General features: G+C 39.6%; 1 protein-coding gene across 8 annotated transcripts in view; it reads right to left on the minus strand.

Moving 5' to 3' along the window:
• Positions 1-19,388, minus strand: part of PLCB4 (phospholipase C beta 4) — a 182,301-nt gene that overhangs the window by 7,594 nt on the left and 155,319 nt on the right. For all 8 annotated transcript variants that reach the window (XM_079298543.1, XM_079298538.1, XM_079298541.1 and 5 more), the window contains 5 exons: positions 19,316-19,381; positions 14,793-14,908; positions 10,977-11,052; positions 5,372-5,547; positions 669-770 (listed from right to left, as the gene is read on the minus strand). In XM_079298543.1, the coding sequence (XP_079154669.1) occupies positions 669-770; positions 5,372-5,547; positions 10,977-11,052; positions 14,793-14,908; positions 19,316-19,381 (536 nt within the window). The remainder of the gene's footprint in view (positions 1-668; positions 771-5,371; positions 5,548-10,976; positions 11,053-14,792; positions 14,909-19,315; positions 19,382-19,388) is intronic.

The raw sequence follows: 19,388 nt of genomic DNA on the forward strand, positions 1-19,388 counted from the left end.
TCTTCCTAAGATTTCTGCCATGACAGAGAACAAAAATAGTTCAAACAGTTGACTCAGCCCACAAACCAGAACTGCTTTCAGATCTGGGAACAGATTTATCTTGGAGTCATTAGTGAGGTCCAGCACTATAAAGCAAATGGTTACCAAGGGCTCTGACAACTCATCCTGATGAGCTGGGAGTGTGCAGCACTCAAGGGACTTAGTTGAGCAGGAACAGATTTAGGCTTTGGGACCAAAACAGCCCAGTGCCAAGGAGGGGACGTGAAAAAGGAAAGAACGAGCCAAATGCAAGGCCAAAGTGAAGGGGAAACCCCAAAGGCTTATAAGACATCATTGTGTAGATTCTGCTTTTACCCCCTTCTCAGTCAGGCCCTCAATTCACTGAAAAAGGAAAATATTATAATATTCTTGAAGTACAATAATCACAATTTAATAGTGTGATTTGACCTAGACTAGTCAGCCAAATATGATCAGGGCATCAGAGTTGTTAAAAGGATAAGTACGAGAAAATCACCATTTTCTTCTAAAATGGTCATCTAAAAATATATCCAGCACCATCCTTTAGACCTCCTTTCCATACATAAAAGGATGGTTTTAATGGAATTAATCTGTGACTTCCCCTGTCAGCCTTTGACAGCATTCTTCCCTTGTCAGGAAGGGATACTCACCTCTCTCTTTCAGCTTTGTTTTTGATAGATTTGTCTTGGCTAATGGCTTTGCTGTTCTCCATGGATATTTTAGCTTGGTTGGCACGCATCTCCTTGCTTTCCCTGGGCAAAACCAAACACAGTCATTAATGCCTAAGATGCAGCTGCTGGGGAGGTTGGGTTCCTCTACACTGTGGGTAATTTTCCCTTGAAGTATTAAGGAAGAGGAAGGAGCAAACAACATTAAAATTCCCTTCCTTTGGGTAGAATTCACACAGTTTGAGCAGGCATCCAGAAATCTCCATTTATACCAGAGAACACAATCTGAAAGACCAGTGTAAAGCATTTTTACACTTTGAATATTGTAAAAGTGTCTTTTCTCCCCATTATATGAGTTGTCCTATTACAAGCTACTATCAGCCGTTTAAAAAATGCAATTTGTCTTTTACAACTGCCTAAAAAATTTACAAATCCTGCCCTCAGCAGGTAACAGCAATATCAACAGTAATATTTGCTGTTAATATTTGCTAGTTGTTAATATTTGCCCAGTGAACCTTTCAGCCTTTCTTGTGAAATGAGAGAGCTTTTAAAAAAATTTAATAAAGAAATGTGGTGACTATTTTTTTTCCCTCTGAGAGTTCATGACATTTCCTGGATACAGATTTATAAAGCAGTTGTATCACAGCAAAAGTTAGTCTGGGCTCTAAAAAAAATGATGTGTCGAGAGCACGTTTCATTCCAACAATCCTTTCTCCAAATAAAAGCTTTTATTTTCTAGCCTGAAATTGAAGTGATTTTCCAGCACACAGTCTTATGAGGAGTGCTGAAATAATTTATTTTGATTACTGTGCTGAAGGATATGTAGTGTAGGTGTTCAAACTGACTTAGCCTGTTTGCATCAGATACAACTTTAGAGTGAAAGAAGTTAAGAGGATTAGAGGACAACTGTGCATCACTGATGATTTAGAAATGAGGCATTGGCCATGGAGGTGGTTGAAAGGGCCAACACATCACGCTGTCTCCAGCAAAAACACTCTCCCTCCCACATGCAGTGGTGATTCCTGGGACTGGAAGAAGTGGATAAGCCAGGATGGTAAAGAAAAAAAAAAAAAAAAAAAAAAAAAAAAAAGAAAAAAAAAGAAAAAAGGATTTTGAAAAATGTGGCACTGCAAGATTTAGCTGCAGATTCCCTACTGAGTCATAGTGACTGCACCTCTGAAATTTATCCAAACATGTCTTTTGAAGGGATACTTGACTTTAAGCATATAAGTCTATCATTGGAATTTATATATATATTTAGATGACATCAAAGTGCATTAACATGCCATTTTCTGACACTGGTATTGTTTGAATAAACAGAAATCTCTTCTGTCGAAAAAAAACCCCACCACACAATTTTCTCTCTCAGGCTGTTTTATCTGGAGTACAAAATGCCTGTGAATAACAGCCTCATACCCCCAATTTCTGAACTGCACAGGACCACCACATCCAGATCAGCCAAGGTAACTCAGTCTGGGGAGGCAGTGGGCTCAGCACCCCTGGAGCTCAATAAGCTTCAGGTTTTTAGTGGTATTTTCTGCCTTTCTGCTCTGTTTTTAAATGAGCCCAAAGCACAGAGAGAAATTGCTTCTTGTGCTGCACATGGAGGGAAAGCACCTTTCCTACAGCAGGCAACTGCATCATTTGAGATTATTGATCTCTGCTGCCAGCCCTGTGCTCTCTGTTGTGATATCCAACTCATTACCCAGCTCAGAGAGAGGGAAGTGGTGAGCACAGCCTGCTGAGAGCCTGCTCCACTCCCACACAGATCCTGCTTTTCCTATGGATATTGTCTCCTGGCCTCTAGAGATAAATACATGTCTTCCCACACACAATGTATTACATTTAAAAGTTTACATATTATGAGGTGTGATGTCTCTTTGGGGCATTATTATACACATTTCAATATATCACAGTCCAAACTCTTCTGAAATATTCATGGGTCCAGACACAGTTTTAAATTTGTTTTTAACAGTAAAATCTCCTGTCTGCTCATAATTCCCCAAATAAGCAGAATCACACTAAATTGCAATGAATAAAGCAGAAAATATTAAAGGTTGTTACTCCTGGGACTGCTGAGCAAAGAGAGTTCTTGGTATTAATCAGGATGTAAATTTTCAGATCTGGTTCTTAGTAGCTTTAAACACAGAGCAATACATGGACTGAACACAAATTATTTCTATTAAGAAAGCAAAATCCATTGCTAACAATATAAGAAGCATATACAAGTGATGATAGAGGGATGTTTAAACAACATAGAGATACAGAAATTCTAAACCCAAAGACTAAAAAAAAGCTTTTTAAAAAATTAAGTTTATGTATACTAGTGGCCTGAAATGACAGTTTCTAGCAAATGAGTTTCTAGCAAAAGAGAATGTGGAAATATGTATGGAAAAGAAAACAAAAAAAATACTTTTACAGGCCATATATTAGTAAATTATCTCCCAAGCATTCTGAAGTATTTCAAGTAGGATAGAAAAAAAGACTCAAAAAAAGAGAAAGTGATGTGATTTCCTGGGCTAATGCAGCCAAGTATAACTTGGAGGTACAGAACCAAGGACTGCACCTTCTTCTTGCTAATAGTTTTTGAATGTTGAATTTGAATAATAATTTAACAATTTTTGGACTTTATATTTGACTGAATGTGCTTTGCAGGACAGCTTGAATAGATGGGTTAACACAAGATGAACACAAATATGAGCTCACTACAAGCCTTTTGCTGGGACAATTCTCTGTTGGATGAAAAGCTTGCAGCTCCCAGCATGTGTTCTCTCTGATGCAAAGAAAAGCTGCTTTTTCACTCAGGAATTTTAAAAAATAATTTCAATTCCTTCTTCAAATTGATTGATTTATTTTTTTCCCTCATGCTTTTTGTGTGGAAGGTGCTGAAGACCATTACATATGGATCTACACATTAATGTATATTATGTGTACACTCATATTTTATGTCCATATACTTCTAGCCTGCTTTGGATAACTGAACATAGGAAAAAAAAATATTTCTCTACTTACCACCATTTTTAGCACTGTGACTATAATGTGCATTTAATTTTATTTGATTTCAAATAGGCAGGATGGTTAATTACAAAAGCATTAGTGTCATGCAGCATCTTCTGTGTGATTATAGCAGGATATTGTATGAAGATAACACAACAGCCTAATGTAGCTTATCCTGCAAGCTCTTTTGACCTCACTTCCCATGGATCCTTCTTACAGCCACCAGTGCTATAAACACGAGTCCACAGCTGACAGCAACTCCAAAGGATATTTCCATATTTGATACTTCTCAGTTTCCAGACTTTGAATTGAAGTTCCTTGGTAAAGCCAAAGCAAACTACCAATGCTCCATCACCCCTGCTGCCTTTAAGGAGGTTTAAATGATCTAAATCAGCTAAGAAGCCCATTCCTACATCTACCTGTTGGGGGTTAGGATTTTTCCTTTTTTTCTTTTTTCTTTTTTTTTTCTTTTTCTTTTTTTTTTTTTTTTTCTCTCAGGGAATTTTGTCCCATTTGTTGCTAAGAGACAATAACGACTGGGTACTTAAGAGGAACAAAATAAATGGCCAAGCTGGGGGAAGAGTGCAGGTAGCTGAGGGGCTCTCTGGCTTTCTTTTGGAGTGATGGAAATACTTGAGATTTTGTCTGGGTGTTGCTCAGGGCTGGGCTGGGCTCCTCTCACTCTCCGGATCGAAGGGCAGACAGGCTGTGGCTGCTGTGGGATGAATTTGCCCCCACTGCAGGTTCTGTCTCTGACTTTATTCCCTACTGCCAGTGAGCTCTGCTCGTAAGAGCAGCTCTTGCACTGGGACCTCATTAACACCCGACCTCACAGGAAAGGACCCTCACCATCTGCTGGGTGCCTCAGGGGAAACCCGGGCCCGAGTCCCTTGTGTCCTGAGGGAGCCTCTCTGAGGGAGCCATGACGGAGCGGGGCTGAGCCTGCCGGCCAAGCTCCTCTGCCACTGCCCCGGGAGGGGGGTTTGTGCTACACTGTAACCCCACACCCCGGCCTGCTGGGACACCCCCAGCTCCTGCTGCAGAGTTTCTGCTACAGTTTCTGCTCTGGGGCCGCTCTCCCCGCCATCCCCGCAGCTCCATCGCTCCCCTCCCGCCCGCCATGGCCGCCTGAGGGAGCGCGGCCGCGCCACAGCGCCCCCTGCTGGCGCGGGGAGACACCGCCCGCCCCGCCCGGAGCCAGCAGCGCCCCCTGCCGGCCGCGGGCGGAACTGCAGCGCAGGGAAAGCGCCACAGAGGGAGCGGCTGGGACTGGGACTGGGAACTGGGACTGTGCTACTGGGATTGGGACTGTGACTGTGCTACTGGGACTGGGGCTGTGCTGCTGGGACTGGGGCTCTGCTGTGCCTGTGCTGTTGGGAGCCTCGTTACACACACCGGGACAAAGCTGCTTTGCTTTTCCCACAGCTCTGCCTGACAGTTACATTAGAGGGAAGGGGGGCACATTTTCTATTCCAAGAGAGGCTCCCACCTTCCCTGGCAGACACCTATCTTTCAAACCAGGACACGACCTAAACCTTGTATGGTTGCTTCTTTTACTTCTACTGTGCATTCAGTTCAGCCCAGCACCTTTGGCAGCGGTACAGGAGGTGCCAATGCAAAAAACTAAAGCATTACACAGAGCAGACCTAAACCAAGCCCTTGTTATCAGGCAGCACTGCCCTGCTTACCTGTCATGGGAAAATTTCAGCTGCTGGGTTTGTTGTTCGTGAGCATTAATGAGCAGTTTCTTCAGTAGTTCACACTGCTGGTTCAAGTGCAAGTCGCGGATTTCTTGCTCCTCGGCGCTGTGCGTGTTGATCATCTCAGACCACTCCTTGGTGTGCTGAGCCACAATCTCTTTGACCTGTGGGGAGGTAACACCAGCTTTGTTAGAGGCTTCCAGACAGAGCAACTCCTCCTGCTGCTGAAGGTGATGTAAAGACAGTCATCAAGAACAAAGGCCCTAAAGAACACAGCTAAATTATGAAAAATGAAGTTGCACAAATGAAGTTGCTTCAGAGATAGCAAAGCCACTGAGGACACTGCTGGGTGGTATAAAAACAGATGTAAACCAACCCCTACTGTTAAGACACTATTATCTAAAATGCCCTGAATAGAGTGGCTGAATAAATAGGTTCTTCACTGTGCTACCATTGTTTTAAAACCTTCTCTAACACTGAGTTAATAATAATACAGTTTCATACTTTTGTTCCCAAGAAAAATATATATATTAAAAGTACCAAACTTAACAATGGAAAAACCTTGGATTTCTCTGAGGGCTTAAAGATAGCCTTTGATTTTGTGGAGACAGTTTCACAAACATGGAGCATTTACAGAGAAATCATGTATTTAGTACAACCTGAATCTGAAGACGGGCTACATATCTTTGTTTTATATTCATTAAGTCAGCAGGGAATCTGACAAGTATTCTTCTCTTGCTTATCTCCCAAGCCTCACAAGAATAATGAGATTAAAGTTTTGGAATGTTCCCAAGAGACAGTATTAAGAAGCCTAAATCACCAGAGTTGTTATTATAATATATTGTGCTCATTGATTTTGAAAAGAAGCTAATAGAAAGATATGTTTTATTGACCTTTAATGATTATCTTTGGGTATTTTGACATGCTATCCTACTTTTCCATAAATAGTATACAAAATGAGCCTCCCAATAAATCTATCTTCGGGTAATTCATTTCAACTACAACCAATAACACCTGGGTCATCTCCTACAAAAGCAAACTTAATACTTTTTAACAAAAATTGCCACCATTTTGCTTAGAAAGTGAGAGAATTATGCAAACCCAGCTAAATATATTAGCTGGGGTTTGCGTAATGAAGAACTGATTGTCTTGCACAGTGGTGAAGGTGAAAAATGTGGAGATTTTATCATTCCCAATCTCCATTCTGTCCTGGAGAGGCTCCTCTGAAGGGCCTCTTACCTAAAGCTCATGTTGCCCAATAAAAAAGAAATCAAATGAAATAAAGAAGTGAGTAATTCTGGAGCAGATCAAGATGACTACTATTATCTGAAAGCCAAGTTTGCACTTAACTATAGCTAAATAGTGGTCTCAAATCAAAACAGGTACAAGCAGCTGATAGAGAGCAACCTGGAGTTTTCTACAGAAAACAACAAAAGCAGAGGCAGAAGTTGATATGGTTAACAATTCATCAGGGTGCTTAAGAGTCAGTGTGCCTCCAGTAAAATGAGCCAGGCTTCTTTTTGTGCATGTGGGGAAGTGTACTACTGAGCCCAGAGCCTGGCAACCATGAAATGGTATGAAGGATGTGGTACAGTTTGTGGGAGTAGTATTTTTAATAAGGTGTTCATAAGTACTGCCTTCAGAGCCTGAAAAACACGAGGATTCAGTTTTAAAATGAGTACAAATAAATGCTTGGATGTTGTGAAGGAAGACTAACTTTTCAGATGGAGATTTGAGAGATTGAGGGGCAGACACTCCAGCTCACTTCTGGCACCACCAAAGGTGCTTCAGTTTGGAACAAGTTTAGCCCAAGCTCCTTGTACTGCTGATGTGAAAATGTGGGCAGCTCCAAAGCAGGATTTATCACTCAGACACTCTCTGGAAATGCCTCTCTTACATCTCCATGGCCTCAAGCACCAAGACACTTGAGTTAGGTTGTGTGAATCTCCTCTCAACAGTGACCTCATTTGGCTTAGACCTAAGGTGGACTTAGGAGAGCCAAAAGTCATGGCTGAAGGTTTTAGGAAAACATGTTCCATATTTATTTTCAATCTAAAGTTTCCAGATGGAGTCAGCTCCCTCCTCAATTTGAATTAAAAATGGTGCAGATAGATCAGTCCAAAATCCTGGGTGTAATTTGGAGCACAGCAGCAAAGGGACTGTGCTCTCAGAAAACTCCCACAGTCACAGTGTTAGAAATTATTAATATTTCAAAAAGACAAGTGCTGTTATGTGGCCTAAGGAGCAGAAGGCCAACTGTTCACCACCACCACAGGCATTCCAGTAAACAAAGAAGAGTTTGCTTTTATTTAAGGCCTCCTTATACTGCAGAGAAAAGGCAAAATGAACTTTGCATGAAAAAATAAGCATGACAATAAAATAGTGAAATAGTGGAAGCCATGGTGCAAGTAAGTATTTTGTGACTTAATTGCAAAGAGTTTACAAAGCCTGAACAAACACAGAGGAACAAAGACTCTTGGGCTCATTGCAAATAAATAATGTGATAATTGTTTTTAAATAGTGAGTGTTATAAACCATGGAGGAACCTGAAGGCAGGAATTCTGAATCTCAGGTACATTGAAACCACAGGATCATGTAACATCTCATAGAATTATTGAGTCCAACTCCCAAAGAAATGCCCTGCAAAGTGACAGTGTGGTAATACTTAGATAATGTATTCAATCCAAGAAGGAAGAAATTATCAGAAAACCACCCTGACTGTGTTTGTGAACAGATGTGCTGCTAATTCCAGAAGCAGCAGGCAGTCTAAGAAGCAGATACACCTCCTTGTAAAACAAACTTTCCTCTAGGGATGTGAAAGAGAAAATTTCCTTTTTTACATCTCCACCAAGGCAGAAGTCTCATTACAGGTACAGCAAGATATAACCTGAAAAGAAGGATGTGAGGGATGTGCCTAACACCAGTTACAAGACTTTAAATACCCAATTTGACTCAGATTCCAAACAACTTAGAACTCACAGCCATTAAATCATCTGAAATCCAATTTTGCTGCAGATCTGTGATATGCTTCAAAGTTCAGCTGTAGTAAATTCAGAGAACATCCCTGCTTTTCTCCAATTTATAAGCAGCATAGTTGAAATGACTATTTAATTTTTACTGGGCTGTGCTCTTGTCCTACTTTCTGCTATTAAGGTAGTGTTGCTTGTCCTAAAGGATAGAAAAAATAACCATTAGCTTGCTTCTCTCTTTCCTGTTCTGCAGACTGAGTTTGCAAGCCTGTCCTTTCATCTGTTCCAACACTGGGCCTAAGAGACTAATTAAAATCCTGATAAGGAACCTTCTTTTGCACAGCATATATGCAAGAAGTTTGTTTAGTCACTGAGTTCAAGCAGGAATGATCTTTGAAGTAATCTTTCCTTTTTTTTTTCCTTTTCATCCTCTGCCTGCTTGATACTGGGACCTACTTTCCTAATGCAGGCAAGTAATTTGCATTTGCTAGGTTAATTGTGTGTGAAGTACACACTGGGACATTCAGATTTAATTTCAATATTTTATGTCAAACTTGGGCTGGATGTTTCCTCATGACAGGAGCAGTTTTGTAGATGAAAAGGTCTCTTTGGTGCTAAAGGTGTGTACAGGCACATTGTGGCACAGAGCTGTACTGGAGAACACGAACTGTAATTAAAGATGAATTATATTCCAATCTGATATCAAAATTAGTGGTCCAAATGCTGAGAAATTATGAACAACTGTTAATTAATCAAACTCCCACTATATCAGTGTAATGCAGTCAGCACCTCAGAAGTTAATCTAATTTAATTGCACCTACCTTCATCTAGGATAAGAGTTAATTTCCCTATGGTCTCGAGCACTGTTTTCCAACCCCTTGCTTGCAAACATTTGAATGATCTCCAGGAATAATTCAAGGTCCCACACACAACAGTTGAAACAAAAGAGGTTAGTAAATAATCTGGCCAATTTTGATGAAACCACAGTGAGCAGGACATTGAAAATCATTAGAGGGATCCTCAGAGGGGGATGACTTGCAGAGGAGTTCTCTGGGAATTATCCAATTAATCAGAAGCTTGGAATTTCAAGTCTTATATTGAAGTCTTACATTTAAAATCTTACATTTAAATCTCCTTTCCAAACATCATCCTAAAACCTGACATGGGAGTGGACAAAAAAAATCAATCTTTTTTTCCAGGTTTGGATTACATTAAAGAGAACCAGTTTGAAAGCAGGATTTTGAAGGGAACAGGGCTCAGAAACTGAAAATATTTGTGGAAAGGGAGAACATGAGCTACATTTATTGGATTTGGAAGATTAATGAACATTTGGATGTTCCTTGTGTACAAATGACACCTAACTCCAGACTATGAGTGACACAGGTGAGAGAGAGATCAGAGCAAATAAATTTCTGTGTAATGTAATTTCAGATGAGTTTTGGAGCTTATGTCTGGATGATTAGGAGCCAGTGCTCCTCAGAGAGTTTGTTTCACTAAGAGAGGAATGATTTTTTTTATTTTTTAACTTAACAAATTTGCTTTTATTTAAGGAAAGGGTTCTAGACTTTTCATGGGGGAAGAAAATAGGGAGATAAGAGAGTACTTTAGGCTTTATCCCTGGAGGTTTTGCTACATTTACAACTGAGAGGGCAGCAACAAGAAACCAAACCTTGATTAGAAAATTAAGATCATTGCATGAAATAATAAAACCAGAGAATAAAGTTCAAAGTAGGCAAGATAAAAATTAAGTTATTCAAGCCTCAAAGATGTGACTGTATTTGTGTGTATTTTCTATTCTTGTCTGATTCTGTTCACAGGTTTCAGCTTTTACTGGGGTCAGTCTCCAATACTGTCCTCCCTCCAGATGATTTTGTGCATGGATGAGTCTTCTGGTGTCCCTGCCACCCTCTAGTCTGGATAGCTTTCAAAAACATGTCAACAAATCCTGAATAAGACATCCAAAGGAAGCAGAAAGTCAGTGAACACAGTCCACCAAGTGGACACTGTGTCACAGCAGGAGAAGACTGTGTTCAGTGCACCTCTGAACTGAGGAAACAGCTCTGAGTGTGTGAGCCATGAGCTTGAGAACAGCTTTTCCAAATTAGCTGAGGTCAAGTCCCAGGACACTTTTATTCACCGAGGCCTTGGAGAAAACAAAGCAAGGAAGCAGTGGGGAAAAAAACCCCAGTAGAAATAAGAAGGCATTTGTTTCAAGAGCAACTTGGCTCCTCATTCCCTAAGAAACAGATTACCAAGGTCACAGCAACAATGATGGAAAATGAAATAGAAACTTCTTTATGTATGTATTTTGGGAATGTATTTAGCATCCAAATTTCATATAACACATATCCTCTTTGTTTAACTAGAGCTGACACAAATGACCAGTTTCACTTCACAAGGCATGAATATGAGGCTTTCTTTAAAAATTTCAAAACAGCAGGAAATTGATGTTGCTTTAAAAATTTTTTTAAGAAACACTTTTAGACACTCAATTACTCCCATTCTTTTCAACATGTTATTATTGCTGAAAATTATTCATATGCTTCCAAGAAAATTAACTACCACTTGGGTCTCAAAATCTCTCTTTCAGAAGTTGCATGCATTAAAATTGGCTGTTCTCTTACCTTAGATTTGTGATCTGATGTTAGTGTCTGAATTTTAATTTCTGTTTCTTTCTTCAATTCAACACAATTACTTCCTCTAAAAAAAAGAAGAAAATTTGCAAATGTGTGCCACAAGTTAAACATCTCCCCATTCAGTCAGCACTTACTAATTAAAATGTTAATCAACGTTGAAGTGCTGCACCGTATTGGAATGAAATTATTTCTTCTGGCAATCCATTCACAACTTACAAAATATTGTTGGATTAATGATCAGTCAATTCAAACACCACATGATTAATTCTAGATTGGCCCAGCAATTATTCTGTTGCTGAGGATGTGTCAGGCATCTCCATTTATGATACTTGGTTCCTCTTCCAGGCTTAAAATACCTTGCCAAGAGAAACCAGTTCCTGCCTGAAAAACTTATAGGCCTATTCAGTGCCTTGCCATGATTTTAGACTCTTGTTTTAAAAGTAATTTTGTTACTTATATTTAGTTTGAGGCAGAGAAAATGCTGTCATTTGGATAATTACCTCACAGGGTGATTTGGGTGTACTAAATCTGAACACCTGTAGAAAGTGTAGGTGTCCCTCTGTGAGAGTAAGTGAAGGGGCTGCAAAGGAGAGGCCTGGAATAAATATCTTAAGAGAAGTCTGTTTGGATATTTCTGTGTTGGATTATCACTGATGTAAAAGGCAGCTCCACTGTCTGGACAGGGACACATTCATTTATCAGCTGCTGCTGGCCCTAATAAGGATGGTCATTGCTTGACTGCAGTAACATTAATCCATGTTTGCTCCAGAAAAGGAGATTTCTGAAACTTTTAACAAGTTTAAATCCTCTTTTGATATCAGAGTATTGCTAAACTTATGGAAATTAGCAGAAAATTTTATCATCAAACAACACCAGGAAAGCCCTTACTGAAAATAGTGTGTCTTGTTTTCTTAAGGGCCACCAGTCATTTAACTCTTACCCAGAGCAAGGGAAATTCTGTAGCTATTTCTAGCACTGATTTGACACTTTGAAAGCAATCTAAAGTCACAGAGAGAGGTTCTGACCACTGTTACCTCTGCCTGAACAAACCCAACAGCTGAAGGAGAAGAGTTTTTGATCACAATGTGATCAGGGTGTGGCTGTAATGAAACATTTGATTTGTTGATCAGTACGAAAGACATGGACTCTTAGGTGTGAATCAGACATACTTTATCCCAAAATAGCCTCATTAGCTCAGTCACTGGACTCTTCAGAATCCCAGACATCCAAACCACCAGCTGATCCCTTCTCTGGAAACTCAGCTTTCATCACATCCCAAGGCAACTTCCAGCCAGTTTGGACACTGGGCAAAATGGGAATTTCCCCCACCTGCAGCAGCAGAGCCCAGGGTTGAACCATGGAGTCACAGCTGGGAACAAATACCCAGGGACAGCCCCATCCAGGGTCACCTACCATGCTCACACACACAGATACACAAGGATTTCTGGACAGTTCCAATAAATCAGAAGGATCTTTATGTGCCCTGACTCCAATTCAGAGTGGAACACAACCATACCTATCCCCATATGCCTCTCTGAGATTTGCAAGCATTTCAAGTGTATGACAGAAATAGCACAGGGAGCAAAACCCTGTCCATCTGTCAGTGAATTAGCATGTGATTAAAAAATTCTGCTTTGCTGAACAGTATGCAGCTGACATTTGTCACACCATGTGGCAGAAAGGGACCACAAAAAAAAGTGCACAACAAGATCAGAAGAGAAAGTTGTCTTTACACCTATCAAAGGCCTTTTTATCAGGAAATAATCTGACAATTTCAATATGAATGCCTTGAAAACATGTTTTACAAGTTCTCTTACAACTTTTATTCCTTGCAAATGCTCCAGAATGATAGCCAAGGAAATGGAGCATGTCCTGTACTTATTGAACCCAGGACTCTGGATTCATCGTTTGAGTTCAATAAAATTTGTAAGTGCCAACCAATGTATTCACTTTTAAGCATGTCCTTGAATACTCTGCATAGCTGGGGTGGACATTAAATATTCAAAATATTTAGCCCTTTAGATATTTTGCTGTGGGATTAAAAAGTGTTTTCACAGAAAAGTCTGTCAGATACTGATTTTGATTTGGCTGTTAATTAGATGCACACAGTCTTGTAAAACTGAACAGCCATCAAGTGACTGGGAGCTCTGGAGTCCATGGAAAGGATGGAATTGTGGTAAGGAACAGTATTTGGCTTTGCATTGAAGTTGCTTCTGGAGTGGTCATTTCCAATTTCATTTTTAACTCATAATATGCAACTATCATGAAAGCTTTGGTGGCCATTGCAAGAAGCATAATAAAATTAAGAAAAGATACTGCAAGTAGCCAATGAAGTGACCTCAGACTGAATCAAATTATGGATTGCTTTGATACTTGACCCATTTTGGGGTGATCTGGACAGCACTGTTATCCAGAACTTCCCCATATTTATTGTCCAGAAATAGTCATTTCCACCTTTAACTTCCTAACACACCTTCCTTGGCTGTTTTGTCTGGACAGACAGAGGCACTGGCTCTTTCTCAGGCCAACAGAACACTGAGATTCTTAGATACCAAACACAGGGAAACCTTTCTTCCCCCACAATAATTATGGTGCAATGCCCTGAGTTCATTTTTCTGCTACTGTAGTAAATAACCTGACTGTAATTAAAAATCCAGCTGTATCAGTAACATTCTGCTGTGTTATATTCAATGAAATTGAATCAATGCCACATTAAATTAATCAATCCTGCAGTTATCCCCTATCTGCTTGGAGAAGGAGTATTTTTTTAGAAGAAACTCCTTAGATGATAGGTATTTGTGTGCTTACAAGTCTCCTGTCTTGAAGAAAAATAGTACAACATGAACTGTGAGCTTCCAATAATTCAGTGAGAAGAATTCTCCTTACCTTGTTTACTTCTGACAGCTCTGTTTCTGTTCCTTTGCCAGTTTACAACATGCACACTCAAAAACCCACGACCATTCCAAACAATTTATAGAAAAAGGATTCTTGGAAGGATCCAGTGCCAAATAGGCATCTATGTTCAGTATTCAGTGAGTGAGTTGCTGCCAGCTGCTATTGCCAGATGACAACAATATGAAATTAAGAGCAACTATTAGCATAGCTGGATATGGAACTAAAGTAATTCCTGCTCTCTCAATGAAATTCCAGTGACATGGTGAAAGGTGGAGAGGAGAAACTGCTGCCAGATAAGCAGCAAGGCAACAGCAGGTCCTGCTCCTTAATTCCAAATTGAATTAGACATTCTATTAAAGTCATCAGCATCTTCCAGGAACCTTTCTGGGACAAACAGGAGATTCATACAGATAATATCCCAGGCCATCAGCTTGTGCAAATGGAAACAACTCCAGGCAAAGCAGTAAGACTCATTTATCCCAGCTAAGGATCTGTAAGTTTTTTGTCAAAAAGAAACTTCAACTCAACAGCACAGCAAAACATTCAGGATGCAAAAGCCAGCTTTTCCCCTAAAATCAAACCATTGCTACTTTCTCACTAGGACTGTTGAGGACCTTATTGAACACAACAGTGACATTGCCTGGGGAGTGCAGTGAGATCAGACCAGATCACAGAAATAAAAATTTGAGGCAAGTTCTTCTTTTACTTTTAGAATTTTGATAGCAGAAGACCAGAGAAAGGCAGAGTGAGTCCAACATTTAAGACCCATTGCTAGAGCTCATTCTCTGTATGATGTATGATGCTGGTTTAAGCTGCAATGCCCTTTTTATGAATGCTTTATTCTAGCCCACAAAAGCATAAGATATCAAATCTATTTTGGATCTAAAGAAAAATAATTTAATATCTTACCCCTTCTTCTTCATTGCCTTCTCTAACATTTTCTCATATGATACTTTTTCTTTATCATATTGAGCCACTATTTTGTCAATTTGTGTGCAGTGCAACTTCTGCATGGCGCTGTGCTCCTGGAAAACAGTAGGATCTTACCATTAGGTTGCTGGATTTTTGATGTTAAATTTTCTTACAACATAAAAAAAAAAAAAAATCAGTGTACAAACAGAGAATTTTGACAATGGAATTTAATCTGATCTAGCCATGTGGTATTCAGCATTCCAGGTATTCTACCACAAGCACTAAAACATTACTTCTTTGTTTGAAAAATTAAAAACTGCAGTGAACCTTAAAAATATGGCACATTTTAAAACAAAGTAATGATGGGGTGAAAAGTAATCTGTTGCAATAAATGTCCATTTAATTACAATTCTGAAGATCTGGCCCACAATCCCCAGTGACAGCAGCACTCTGACCATTAGGAATTCCCACCTTGTGGCAGACATTTCCTTTAGCAAGGGTAAGCAAGCTGTGCAATCCAACCTAACTTTATATTTTCCTTTATCAGAACAGCAGCTCATAATGATGCAAATATTTGACCAGCACAGACAGCAGCAAATATTGAATTTACACTACAATAGGAAAAATGGCTCTTTCATTTATGTTACTTTATTAATTGACCTGCATTTTATCTAATCATGGCAAAAAGAACCTCATTAATTAAAATGGCTTCATCCAGGACTTTATCTCTATTTTTTATAACTCTTTTTGCATCTTTTCCACACTTGCTACTGCTCTTTATTATTATTTTCTATACACCTTTGCCTTATCACTGTTTCTTCCTCTAAAAATGCTAATTAAATATTTTACACTCATTTTACCAAAACACTAATAAAAATGCTGCAATGCTTTCAAAAATCTAGCACTGGGCTGTACTTCAGCACTCCAACATCTGCCAAGCACATCCCCAGGGAACACATACAGCTTCCAAATGTTGTATTCAGAGTGGGGAACTGAATTTGCTGTTCCACAGAGGATTTAAAGGGAACCAAATAGACTCTGTCAATATTAAAACATGCCAGCCTCAACAGGGGGTGTTTACACTGACTAACCAGGCAGGGAAAAATAGGGACAGTGAAAAGAATGACTCCAGCTTGACAACACCAGCCAGTCACAGGTGAAGTGACTGAGAGCATCTCTCAAACTACCCACTCCTCTCTGAATGAGCAAAACTATCCAATTCTTGTCATAAAAGACTAAGAAAAAATTCTGCAAAGCATGAGACTTCTGCCCAAACTTCTCTCAAAATTCTCAGAAATATGGATGTTTTTTTTGTAGCATATTTTGTTTTCAAATGCAAAGTTTCAGTTCTAGGTTGATTCAGAATAAGTTTGCAGGTAATTCTCCTCAGCTAGGTTCTCATGATTTCCTCAAGCCCACTGAATCTGCACACCCCACATGAATATATTTACAAATTACATGGCATTACAAACTGAAGCCACAGTTCTGCCAGTGTTCTGAGAGGTCACCTAATTGGTATAAAAAGACTCAAATCCCAGCAAGATAATCCACAGGAAAAGAAAAAAGTGTCATATACTGTTCCTTTGGGAACAGTGTGTGTGTGCAGAAATCACAGTTCAGTCTCTTAAAGGGAAGAGGAAATAAATCCCCATTATATAAACTGTTACTCCTGTCCAGTATCTCCCTAAAGCAACATAAATACTGTGCACTGAGGTCTGGAGGATTCTCATTACAGAGTACAAGGATGAGGAAATAAAAAGAAGGAACTAACATTTCCCGTTCAAAAATCTATTTTGCAGAATTTTATTTGTCTACAGTCCCATCATCTTTTGTATGCCTGTGTGAAATGAAGATTTTTTTTTTAATGTTCTTTTTTACTAGGCTTTAATTCAAACAGTACATATTTTCAATGTCAACATGAATGTGCAGGAGATAAATTTGGGGATTTAGAATAATTATGCAATTTTGGTCACTGTGTAGAACCATATTAAATTCCTCAAGAGGCACTTGTGACCATCTCTGTTGTGTCTGAAACTGCTAGAACACCACAATCCTCTAGAATATATCAAGGTAATCCCTCACTATCCTTCCTCTTCTGTCTAGCCCCAAAAGCACAGAAACTACCTGACAGCTCTGAAAAATATTAAAATGAATTAGAGGCCCATAAAAGCAGGCTGCTAAAAATTGAAGCTGGTTGACTGAGATATGTCCTTTTCTTTTCCCACCTGCCTGTGATGCCACCCCAGATCATTCATCTAAACAGCACTCACTATATAACTTGATAAAGAAGAGATAGAAACTAAAGGTCATCATCTGTTCTGTAGCTGAATATAAGATATGAATATTAATTCATACTGGGGGATTAAAGTTACTTCAGGGAATGTTGGCAGGAAATACCTGCCTCAAAGGTGGCCAAATGCAGGTGTTTTTATGGATGTATTGCTAAAAGAAAAACATTCCTGCACAGTATGCAGAAGTGACAGGACATTTTCTTTTAAAATTACAAAAAGCACAGGTTACCAGAGCTAAGATTCAAGAGAAGTTATTCCTAACAAGGAGATTTTCTTTAAATGGTGACAATTTAATGAATTTGCCACTGTTTTTCAAAAGTCAAACACAAGCAATAGTACAGCAAAAGCAGCTGATAATTTCCTACTGGACTGAGGTTTGGATCATGTTTTGTGCTCCCAAGAGCAATCATCTGCTCTTCAGCAATCCCAACAGAGGGATTTTTGGAGAATGCTATCAGAGCTGCTGGAGCCAAAATAGCTGAAATGCTGAACAGAAGTAACCAAATGGAAGATACAATCAAAGAACAACACCAACAAAGTGCTGTGTGCTGGGAAGCCTGGCACCACTTAATTTTTCTTTGCTACAATGCATTTTCCAAAGCCAATTTCAGCTGGAAAAGCATTAGACTTTTCTTTCCTTAAGCATCATGAACAATTCCCTTCTGCTTCTTATTCCTCCAGATATCTGGAGTGTCTATGGTTAAATGAGAGGCAGCCTATTTTTGATGCTTTTAGGTTCAGTCTGCTTCAAACACAGAGCTTGGATAACCAACTGCAGAGTTCTGCTCCATCCCAGGTAAAATGCACAAAGAACAGTGATGAGCACACTGAGCAGTGCTCTGACATCACTGCTGAGCCAATGTGGCTGCTCTTTCCTGCTCAGACTGAATTCCAGGAGCTTTCCTTGCTGGAGATGGAGCCAGACATGCCCTAGGCCAGCACTTTGTTAGGACAAGCTCACACTCTGTGCTTAGGAGCAGCAGGACACAGGCTGGCTCAGATATGAAATAGCTGTGCTTGAGCTAATGCTGAAAGTCCTTCTGAGTGCAGAGTGTTTTTAGATTATGGCTGGCAATTTTTTCCTCAGATTAGAGGAAGCAAGTGCAAGCCTGAACAGATGGATCATTTTTTTTAATATTAGCAAGCACAGTCTTGGCTCAGATATCCTGTGGGTCACATGTTTGAGGGAGAGAGACCCCTGAGTTTTTTTCTACATAACCACAAGTCCATTTCTATAGCAAATTACTGGCTGTTGGCCAATGAAATGACAAAGTAGTGTTTAAAAATTAGAAGGCCCCTAAAAAGATCAGCCCTATGAAAGTCTAGGAACAGTTGCTATAAAAAAGTGTTGGACACTTTTCTTTGAGCATGGACTTTGCACACAACACAAAAATGCAGAGATCACTCATTTCCCCTCTGCACAATACTAAGAACCCCAAAAAGTGCCAGTTATTGAAAGTAATTTCTCCATGCTTCATTATACAGAGACCCTTGCCTAAACAACAATCATGAAAATAAACACAAAGACTGATTATTAGAAATTCCCAGGAAACCACATGACATCAGATCTGCAGTGGAATTTGGAAGCAAAGACAGCAAGGGAGCAAGTGCCCCAAAAGCCCAGAAGGGATTTGTGTGTTTGCCAAAATTCAGAACTTGAGATATTTTCTTCACTTATTATAACTCTGTAACAAAAGTAATGGTTTCCTAATGAAAGAGGGCAGGGCAAAATTTGCTGTGATTTTCTAATGAAGTGTATTTGTGGTAGTAATACATGTAATTGTGGTATCACTGCCAAGAAAAAGGTGACTATAAAGTGGTTAACACAGATATAAATGAAGAGGATAAGGGCTCTTCATTTCTCCCAGCTCTCTCTGGTGATTTTGCAGTTTCTGCAGCTCCTGTCTTCAGTGCAGCACCACCTCCCATCATTTCTGCCTTGTTTTTCCATGCACCTGCCAATAAGCCTTGCAAGAGGGAGCAAGACAAAATCATTATCTGAAAAAGGTGAGCCTTGGATGTTGATAAGGGTCAAAAAATGTGCACCAAAGCATTGCCAAAGGGAAAATGTGCTCACTGCAGCATGTTTCAGTATATTTAAAACATACATGGCCTTTCTTGGGAGTCCATTTACCATTCCTTAGTCTTCCCCTATAATTTAATAAGGAACTGCCTGTGCTAGGGAGCAACTGTTTTCAATTAGGCTGAGAGAACTCTTAATGATCATACCTTGGCATGTTTCTTCTTTAAGGCATTCAGCTCTTTCTGCTGTTTCTTTAAATGCTTTATATAAGCCTGAAAA

The sequence above is a fragment of the Erithacus rubecula genome (assembly GCF_903797595.1).
Source record: "Erithacus rubecula genome assembly, chromosome: 2".
Lineage (NCBI taxonomy): Eukaryota > Metazoa > Chordata > Aves > Passeriformes > Muscicapidae > Erithacus > Erithacus rubecula.